At 38.9% G+C, this 10,797-nt stretch overlaps 1 protein-coding gene across 1 annotated transcript; it reads left to right on the top strand.

Annotated features, from left to right (window-relative positions):
• Positions 1-2,893: 2,893 nt before the first annotated feature.
• On the top strand, positions 2,894-9,657 carry LOC127752547 (protein RRP6-like 2). The gene is made up of 14 exons (XM_052277957.1): positions 2,894-3,615; positions 4,341-4,496; positions 5,571-5,729; positions 5,819-5,902; positions 6,021-6,100; positions 6,227-6,277; positions 6,408-6,507; positions 6,766-6,848; positions 6,929-6,974; positions 7,345-7,432; positions 7,511-7,680; positions 7,799-8,080; positions 8,166-8,279; positions 8,769-9,657. The coding sequence occupies exons 1-14, from the start codon at positions 2,920-2,922 to the stop codon at positions 9,366-9,368; spliced, it is 2,709 nt and encodes a 902-aa protein (XP_052133917.1). The 5' UTR covers positions 2,894-2,919; the 3' UTR covers positions 9,369-9,657.
• Positions 9,658-10,797: the final 1,140 nt, after the last annotated feature.

Raw genomic sequence — 10,797 nt, 5'->3', positions numbered from 1 at the left:
ATGAAGTTGCCGTGATCTTGCTTGCTCCATACGGAGTACACTATAACAAGAACATAATTTGGTGTTTTAAAGGTTGAATTTCGGCATCTGCACCAGCACCGGCGTCGCCGCTTCTACAAGGGTAGAATGGTCCGAGAAAATGTGTAATTGAGGAAAAATAATTTTGAGATGCAAGAAACCAAAAAATGGCATTGCAGCGAACACCCACGCTTTGAGAATGGTATTCTAACAAAGCCCATTTTAGTGATGGTATTCTAGCGAATCCATTCTTATGCGATGGTAGATATGTAATTTTCTCCTCCCGGACATGCGCATCCTCTGTTTCCTGCCCTGCTTCTTCAACCCAATCAACGCTAGATGTACGTGTTGGTTAACTTAATTAATTTTGGGCATATGGGAGCAGTCGAGGTTGTTAATGAACTGAGGCCCTGTTTAGTTTCAAAGTATTTTTCCAAACTTCTAACTTTTCATCACATTAAACCTTTCATATATACACAATTTTTCTATCACATCGTACCAATTTCAACCAAACTTCCAAACTTCAGTGTGAACTAAACACAGCCCGACTAATCAACGCGGAACGAAATTGATCTTGAGCAGACACTCATCCGTGTTTCGTCGTACCTTGGTGGGTGCATGTAATTAAGCACTCGATCAAAGGTCTAATTGGGCACGTTTGCATATGTTCGGCGGCCAGGGAGATTATCAATTCAATTATCATACATTGAGTTGGTGGTTTTCGTGATTTCGTCGTAGCCTAGCGGAGGTAAGTAGGCACGCACTCGATCAAAGTCTCAAAGGGCACCTTTGCATGCGTTCGGCGGCCAGGAAGCTTCTTCTTTTTTAAAAAAGGAAGGGCCGCCAGGAAGATTTTGAAATCGACTACTCCTATCAAACACTGCACTACAGTAAACAAATCAAACGCCCTGAAAATCAACTGTAATCCAAGACAATTTTACTGTAATCCACTAAAAATATGTCAACGCAATTTTAGTTTTTCCCCACAAATAAACACCGAAATTGCTATGCATCTATTGCAAGATTTTTTTTGTTAGAGATCTTGCAATTTTTCTGACCATTGGATTTTTATATTGAGATTCATGTTAGGGACTTCCCATAAAAAAAAATGCAAATGCGTGAGAGAAGGGATCTTTACCACTTGACTGAGTTGCTGATTTCGTAGCCAACAAGATATTTATAGCACAACTAGAAAGGAAACCCGCGTATATGCACATGAAACTTATTTATTATTCATAAAAAAATATTAAAAGAAAGAAATTTTTATACCGTGAATTGACTATAAACATTAATATCTTAAATGATAAAAAATATCTCGAGTATCACAAGTCATCCCTTAACCATTTTCATATCTATTACATCATTTGACATCGTTAGTAGCGTCCTCATATCCTCTGATGACTTCGGGCTTGTTCACTTTGCTATCATTTTCAGGCTTACCAAGTTTTGTCATTGTCAAAATTTGGTAAAGTTGCTAAAATTTTGGTAAGGTTATCAAATTTTGGCAAGATTTCATATGTACTTATTAAAATTTAACAACAAACTAAACGTAGCCAAAATTTTAACAACTTTACCCAAAAAAATGGTATGGTTGAAAGTGACAACAAATTGAACATGCCCTTCTTTGCCCCTTTTGCCAATTCTGCATTTTTAGTCTCTCTCTTACTCATCTTTGATACTTTGAGCATGCACACCCTCCTAAGTCATGAGAACTTACCCATCCTCCATTTTCAACGTCTCGTACTATCACCTTTCCTTTTCTTTTAGATAACAGAGTATTTCATTAATCAATGAGAACGTCTGACATTTGCACTAACTAGAAGTGCACATAGTAAAAAAGAAAATAAATGTAAAAATGCTAGACAACATGAACGTATTATGTTGCTATATGTTGCAATGTGACGGCTTTGCTCTACTAAAAAAAGAAGAAGACATAGTAACAATGTAACATAAACACCTTTCTAACTATTTACGCTTTTTTAAGCTCTTTTCTGTTTACTTCTGGACTTTTTGGCTGTGTGCCTACGGGCAGAGGCCGGAGATGTAATCCATTTCCATTATTAAAAAAACTATTTACGCTGAGCGCTTCTCTATTGCCAACATTATGGGCTACTGTCATTATTGTTGTCTATCTTGAAAAAAAATCACGATTTGTCATCGGAGAAGAGGAATTCATTGTCAACTAAAATTCAAGTGTTTCTTAGGAGATTCATACCTATATAATAGAAAATTCAATCCGTTGAAAATATTGAAAATATGCAGTTCTCATGTTCTAAACTTGTCATTGATTATTTGTTGTAGCACCTTAAACATTGGTTTTGATTGCTTACGTATGGCTATCAAAAGTGTATTAAACTCATTTCACATCTACACTTTCTTTATGTTGGTTATTTATACTATAAAAGAGAATGGAGGGAGTGCTATATTTTGTAGTATAATCACATTTGTGCAATCTAAACTAGCACCAAAAGAGTGGACTGAAAAAAACATACATAATAATTGGAAAAAAAGCAAATAACTTCATCTTTTCGTTTATATTTATCAGCCAAAATTTAAATTTACAACTTTAAATTTGGAGTTGATTTTGAGATTTTTTTATTGTATTTTATTTTCCAGCCTTTATTTTTAGTTTGTTAAGAACACATATATAAAACTTTTATTCATAAATTATTTTTCATTTACAAATATATTGTTTCGCATTTTCCTTCTATATGCCCGACGATGGGGCTGAAAATTTGTTTGTATTTTGAGGGGGCCAAAAGCCCAAAATTGGGTTCATTTTCAATTCACACAAAAATCGCTTCCCACACCGACACACCGTAGTAGTAGCACCGTACAAGCCGCCCTTGTCCGCCTTCACTTCCCTAAACCCTAAACCACCCCCACTTTCCCCACCTCTCAATGGAAGAAGCGGACGACGCCCCGCCGCCGTGGAGGCCCAGCAAGCCGGCGGCGGCCATCGACGGCTCGTCGGGGCCCCTCGCCGCCGCCGCCGCGCGCCTCTCCGGCCGCTCCCGCGCGCTCCCATCCTCCCGCGACTTCCACTTCTACAACAACTTCCCCTCCTTCAGGTCCCCCGTCGGCGCCGCCGCCGCCAGGGCGGGCGCCTCCCTCGCCGCCCTCGGCGCCGCCCCCTTCTACCCGAAGCGGCACCCGCCGTTCCCCGGGGACGACCTCGACGACGCCCAGGACTGGGTCGTCGGCGTCATCGACGACCTGGCCGAGCAGTTCGGCGCCTCCATGGACGAGTTCAAGGCGGCGCGGGAGGAGGAGGAGGCGACTGGCCGGAGGGCGACGGAGGAGGACGGGTTCCAGGTTGTTTACGGCAAGAAGAAGAAGAAGGTGATGGGCGGCGGCGGCGGCGAGGAGGGGGTTGGTAGAGGTGGTGAGGCGTTTGGTGGTGGTTCTGGCTCGGTGAAGATGGCCACCAGGGATAAGTTGGCCGCGCCGGGGGCGAAGGCGAAGGTGCCATTCCACATTCCCACCATCCCGCGGCCGCAGGACGTGCACCGCATATTGGTGGACAACTCGAGCAAGCCATTCGAGCATTCCTGGCTTGAGAAGAGCGATGATGGTTCCCGTGTTGTCCATCCATTGGTTAGTGTTCTGCTAAATACCTTACATTTGTGCTAACCTCACATCACAATAGTTGTCCTTCCTTATTGCCCTTGATTTGATTAGTTTGATTATAATGAAAAGATTCCGCCAGTAAAAAGCAATGATTTTTTTTATTTAGTGAAGCATGTAGAGAGATTATGGGATTAAGAGATCAGCAAGTAATGTAACAGCTGATTATGTGAAAAATAGAATGTACAGTGCAAATAGAAGTTGGTAAGATGGCACATGAATATAAAAGAATCATGTATTCTGCTAGTGGAGACTATGGTATTACTAATGGGCAACATGGCTATATCAATGGAACTAGGATAATATAGTCACATTAAGGTTGTGTTCTTCCCCCCATTTTCCCAACCCATCTCTCTCATTTTCCGCGCGCACGCTTTTCAAACTGCTAAACGGTGTGATTTATGCAAAAACTTTCTATATGAAAGTTGTTTTAAAAAATCATATTAATCCATTTTTCAAAAAATAGTTAATACTTAATTAATCATGCAATAATACGAGCTTCGTTTTGCGTGCCAGGGAGGAGGGAACCCCTCCTCCCTGAACACAACCTAAGAAGAAATGGAAAAGTAGGACATTTCCCTTTCCGCACTGCCATTAATTGAGATCCATCATTGGACAGATCAGAAAGAAGTGGATGTTTTCTTGTTCTGCATTTATATTTCTATCACCAAATGTGCAAAACAATTCATTCACAGGAAAAGATCCCCATGGAACAATTGGTTGACAGAGATTTTCCTGAAAGCGAGCCGATAAAGCCTCCTGCTTTGGATGATACCCCTTTTACACATGTCGAAGACTTGAAATCCTTGGAGGTGCTAGCGACAAAGCTGAAGAGTGCAACCGAGTTTGCTGTAAGTTTTAGTAGTAGTTTTTACTAAAGATATTTTCTTTTTGGCTTCAAACAAATAATATTGAAAATATTCAGAATTCTATTACTCTTATTAGCATTGTAAAGACCAGGGTTTCAATTGTTTTTTTTCAATACATCGCTGAGCACCGTATGGACACATAGGGGTATTGCTTTCCTATTATAACTTCTGAGGAGTGGATGTTGAGAGTTAAACAATCATATTCCATACTGCAACTGTAGCCTCTCTTTATATATTATATATTTTGGTGGGAATCTGAAGATGAACTGTTGGAAGTAACATGTGAGATCAGTTATGTTATATTGATCTCATGATCCTATCTGCCGCCACCACGCAACTATCTTTTACCAATAACCAACAAAAATTGGTGGTGAATTGATGGATTCTGCACGTTGAGCTTACATTTAGCAACCACATTTGAAAATTTGCATGGACTAGTTAAGTTGAAACTTAGGAAAAAGTCCACTCCCCACTCAACTCTTTATCCGGTTAATTTTACACCCTGAACTTCAACGCCAATTAGTTTTCATCCCTGAACTGTTAAAACTACTTTAACTTGCATAGTGGTTTGTTATGTGGCTGCAGCATCATCTTACCACCTTATTTGGAAGAAAACAAAAACACCCCATGTGATTTTCTTTCCACAAATACTCATGCCATGTCAGCTTTGTTTCATGTAGGATGCAACCTCACTGAAAAGCACCCTCAAAACCATCCTTGAGACACGATTTGCATGGTTTTGGTAGTTGTATGATGTTTCTAAACAATATTGAAGTTCAGTGTAAATTAAATCTAAATATATATTACTTATCATTATCTTTATTGTCCACTCCACGCTCATACATTCGTACCACTGAAATACATATTTGCATGTATTTACACATTTTGTTAATGCATTACGGTTTCTAGAAGACGGTTCACAATTTTGGCAAGGCAATGCTTGGCAATCCTTTTATGCTCCCTATTCTCCAGTGTTGTACAGCATTTACTGTTTTTCGGTCTGAGTTCTCTCTTTGTTAATGGAAGTTAATGTTTCTCTTGTTCCACTGTTTTCAGGTTGATTTGGAACACAACCACTATAGGTCTTTTCAGGGTCTGACCTGCCTGATGCAGATTTCAACTAGAACTGAGGACTTTATAGTGGACACTCTTAAGCTTCGTAAATATCTTGGTGATTACTTAAGAGAAATTTTTAAAGACCCAACAAAGAAAAAGGTATAACATGCTCTTTCATCATTTTCATACATGTGCATATTGTTATATGCTCCAATTATGTAGATTCTCATTGCTCTTATGGCACATAGGTAATGCATGGTGCAGATCGTGATATAATATGGCTTCAACGGGACTTTGGCATATATGTATGCAACCTTTTTGACACAGGCCAGGTATAGTGCAACATTAGCTGGATAGCGGCATGGTGCTTTGCATTACAGCTCTGTTTTGCAAATTTGATTAAATCATCATATTGTTATTCTGTTAACCGAAGCTTGACATTACAAACAGGCTTCAAGAATCTTGCAGATGGACCGCAACAGCCTGGAGCATCTTTTGCATCATTTCTGTGGAGTGACTGCAAACAAAGAGTACTTGCAATTTTTTGTTTTATGCCCATAACACATTAGCACTCCAATATGCCAACTTGTCTATCATGTCATGAATTTTATTCCAGAAGACATGACTAAGACATACAATCATACATGTCATTGCAGATATCAGAGCGCAGATTGGAGGTTGAGACCACTTCCTGATGAAATGATCAAGTAGACTACCTTTCTGAAACCCCTCATGAATTTCCTTCTATTTCCATGTTATACATCCACTTTTTGTCGATGGCTCTACTCTCGCTGATCATTTCCATCAAATGTACCTGATTATGCCTTCTTTGTTTAGGTATGCTAGAGAAGATACACATTATCTGCTTTACATATATGATTTGATGAGACTGAGACTGGTGAAAGAGTCTTCAGATGAAAATGATCTTCTTTTAGAGGTTAGATTTTTGCTCCCTATGTTGACTTTGCTCCCTTATCTGGTGGTCAACCTGTCTCTGACAGTAACAACATTTATGCAGTCCCAGTTTTCCCTGAGTCTTTACCATCCTTTTGGTGTTTGAATATGTGTGTCCTATCTTTATTGAAATGGCATAGACTACTGCTGAAGCACACATGTTCATTCTTTTGTTACACTTCTAACCATGTAGAGGCATAGAGCATACAAACAAGTAATCTGATATATCTTTTAACTGCAGGTTTACAAGCGAAGCAAAGAAATTTGCCTGCAACTATATGAGAAAGAACTGCTGACACATTCATCATATCTTTACATACATGGGTTTGTATTTTGCTTGTGGTGCTGCTTTTTTGTTATAAATAATGTTCATGCTACGTAAGGCCAATTTTATTTGATTCCAGGTTGAAAGAAAATGAATTTGATGCAAGGCAGCTGTCAGTTCTTGCTGTAAGTACCCTTTTTGGGATTGAAATGTTTGCTTGATTCTGGCATTTTGACATTGATGAATTTTCTGCACTTAGAAGTACTGAATCGTCCAGCATTTTGGTTGAAATGAAATATGTAGTACCTCCAGCTCCAAAATTTGGTCTTCACAAATGATTTCTTATTGAACTTTTTCTTTGTTTTAGTTGCCCCTAGTATTCTTAACTCTTAATGTCCTAATGTAAATGAAACTTCACGTACATATATTTTAAAGATACTACCCTATTTTGTTTCATATTTGTTAGCTCAGTGCCATACTTCCAGTTAAAACTATTAATTTTAATGTATACTGAAATGATTCTGTTGCACCAGAATTAATTGATTTCCTCCACAGAATATATATAAATGGAGAGATTCCGTTGCTCGTGGCGAGGATGAGAGCACTGGTTATATATTGCCGAATAAGACGCTGCTTGAGATAGGTATTGCTAATTTCGATATATTGCTTATATGAATGGCTTCACTTGGCTAACCATTTCCTTTCTGTTCTGGATCTAAAGCAAAGCAGATGCCTGCGACCACTGGGAGGTTAAAAAGAATAGTGAAATCAAAAAATTCATATCTTGAACGCCATCTTGGCCATGTTATTTCCACTATCAGGAGTGCCATTGCAAATTGTGATGCTTTTGAAAGTATAGCTGAGCAGTTAAAGAAGGGACGTCTGGAAGAGGTGCTATGCTGATTACATTTGATTTGAATTATATTAGGAATGTAGCAGGAGCTTTTTCTCTGAGAATTACTGAAAGCTTCAGAACTTCCTTTCGTATTAACATATGGTTTTGGTGCAGTTGGCAGTGGCAAACATGAAGAGCAACGATGGAGACACTGAAATGGTTCCTGCTGATGATGGTAATAACGATGATGATAATGTTGGCCCGAGTGATGAACATGGTGCTGTTGCCAGTGTTGAAAATGTTGGCGCTGCTTCTCATTGTACTGGGAATGTTACAAGTGGAGCTTCTTCAGTTAATGTACAGCTAGAAAACCCTGCAGAAACTAAGAGCTTAGGAATCTTGTCGGGTGTTTCTGGACAAGATATGGAGGTACTGAGCAATGGTGATAGGAAGCAAGTAAGGAAAATAAACTGTTCCTATAAAAAAGGGGAAAAACTGTTTAAATCTGTTATTGCTGTATTTGAACGACTGCATTATGCAGGTAGCAAAAGCCACAGTTCAAGTGTCAAAGAGACCTACAGCTTTTGGAGCTCTATTAGGGAAACCAACTTCTGGAAGAAGACAAAACCTTTTTTCAGGGTTTTCAAGCGGGCAGGTATGATTTGTTGCTTATTTCTCCATGCTTTTATCAGGGCCTTATAGTTGAGCAGTGAAGACACTGAAACCATGTTTCAACACATCGCTGTGAATTAATCTACAAGTTTCTTTTGTGACACTTACTGAAGTTTTTTTTATAGTGTACCCTTGTTAGCATTGGGCAAAGATGGACTACTAATCTTGGTGTTGAACCATTAATCTGATATAAATTGTGTTCAAAAAATATTTTCTGCATGTAAATTCTATTGAAGTAGCCAGAGTCATGCTGGATATGCTTAATGCTTTTAATCCTTCAATAAGCACATAATGGGACCTGAAATCCTTAACTTCACTAATATGTCATATATTATCTTTATTAATATGCATATCTTGATATGTTTTTCTGTCCACTTTTGGAACAAAAAGTCACTAGTTCTTCCCATTTTCCTTTGGAAAAGCCTAGAAACCAGAGCAACCCTGACTAACCTCAGATCTGTTAAAATTGCAGAATAAGGTGGACAAGATAAAATCTTCAGTGGCACTTCCTTTCCATAATTTCTGTGGCGGTGCAAAATCTCCGGCCACTAGCATTCCATTGGAAGAATCAGTGCGTCCTGAACCAGAAAGCATCCAGTATAGTGATCCAGCTTGTCAGACGGAAGATGTTATACAGTTGGGCACTGAAACAGATGGTCCCCAACCCCCAGAAAATCACAATGAAGATGGACAAGGCCACCTTGTACCTGATGACATGGAGATGTCTAGGTCCCCTCCTGAGCATTCTTCTGCTGGTGCCAAGCAACGCTTCCAGTCACTCAACGAAAGTAGAAACCAACAACAGAACCACAAGCCACACCAAGAACCAGAATTTAACCACCAGCTGAAGCCTTTTGATTACGCTGAAGCCAGAAAGAACATAACATTTGGAGAGCGTAAAGCCGAGAGAATCAAAGACAATGCAGTGGCCAGGGCAATAAACAAGGATTCTGGAGATAAAGGTAGAACCTCAAACCAATTCGGTGCTGGAGAGAACGAGGGGAATCGCCAGAATCCTCGGGGGCGACAGGCATTCACGCCTTCTGGCAACAGAAGTGCTACATACCATTAGTTGTTAAGATGTATAACCAGAGACATTGTGTTCTTGTAAGAGGTATTATGTTCATTTTAGATGGGAAGTGTATTGTCTCTGGTTTTCATCGTTAGATACTTAGATCATGGCAATCTTTTGGGGGACAATGTAACGGCTTTCTTAGTGATCTATCTTGAGAGAAGTAGGAAAGCCCTTCTGGCTGGTGGTGCTGGGTTTTAACTGAACATGATTCAGAACATTGAGGATACTTATACCAGATATTGAATCATTTCAGTAAAGCACGCATATAAAATATGCTTGCTTAGAATGTGGAAATTTAAGATGATTTCATTAGTAAATACTGCTATCATAATTTCCCTCAAAAAAAATACTGCTATCATAATTCTAGATTTCTAGTGTAGTTCGGATAAATATGTGCCTTAGAGCAGGTACAATAGCGCTATTAAGAAAGCTCCAAAACTTATTAATCAGTCCAATACAAAATTAGGGAAAGAAAATCGCTAGGAGAAACAAGCGGGCGCTTGTATTAGCGCCGGCTTGCACAGCGCCCCACGCCGTATCTGTCACGTTGCACAGCGCCCCACGCCGTATCCGTCATGTTGCACAGCGCCCCACGCCGTATCCGTCATGGGAGATGAGAAAAAAATTGTTATGTGAGCCCCATATGAAAAAATTTGATATATTTAATGTATGTATGCTTTAACCAAGACAACTTATAACTAACTTGTAGCTAGCTTGTTGTATGAGTTGGCTCCTTAAGTTAGCTCTACCTTGACATGATAAAATTTTAGAGCTTGCTGCTAGCTGCACTATTGACCTTGCTCTTATATTTGCTTTTGCATATACTCCGCTGGTCACTAATACATGTCATATCGATCCTTTTACTTTTAGACATATTCTTTGGAAACTACAATTTAGATGACTAAAGGCTGCGTTCTTTGCTGGGAGTTCCCAACTCCTCACACTCGTTTTCTGCGCGCGCACTTTTCAAACTACTAAACGATGTGTTTTTTACAAAAAGTTTCTATACGAAAGTTGCTTAAAAAAATCATATTGATCCATTTTTTTTAAAAAATTAGCTAATACTTAATTAATTCCGAGTTAATGCGAACATCGTTTTGCATGCCAGGCCCCTCCCGAACACAGTTTAATTCTTTCCAGTACTACCTCTGTTTTTAATAAATGATATCATTGATTTTTCATCACACGTTTGATCATTCGTCTTATTTATAACTTACATAATTATATAATTATAATTTATTTTGTTGTGAATTGTTTTACCAAATATTTTAAATATGATTTATATCTTATATATTGAAATTTTTTAAGGAGATGAATGGTCATTCATTTATTCAAAAATCAACGGCGTCGTCTATTAAAAATATATTCTACAACTCATATGGTTAATATATTATGAAAAAGGAAAAAATGCTATTTTTTTCTTTTA

This window comes from Oryza glaberrima, chromosome 10 (genome assembly GCF_000147395.1).
Source record: "Oryza glaberrima chromosome 10, OglaRS2, whole genome shotgun sequence".
Classification (NCBI taxonomy): domain Eukaryota; kingdom Viridiplantae; phylum Streptophyta; class Magnoliopsida; order Poales; family Poaceae; genus Oryza; species Oryza glaberrima.
Note: the sequence above shows the minus strand (reverse complement) of the source record. Positions and strands in the feature narration are given on the sequence as shown.

What these genes read in the sequence shown, in the direction of transcription:
- LOC127752547 (XM_052277957.1), top strand. Translation starts at nt 2,920, where the DNA reads ATGGAAGAAGCGGACGACGCCCCGCCGCCGTGGAGGCCCAGCAAGCCG. An exon ending in AAAATGATCTTCTTTTAGAG is followed by an intron (nt 6,508 to 6,765) that starts GTTAGATTTTTG and finishes TTTTAACTGCAG; the next exon opens with GTTTACAAGCGAAGCAAAGA. An exon ending in AGAAGGGACGTCTGGAAGAG is followed by an intron (nt 7,681 to 7,798) that starts GTGCTATGCTGA and finishes GTTTTGGTGCAG; the next exon opens with TTGGCAGTGGCAAACATGAA.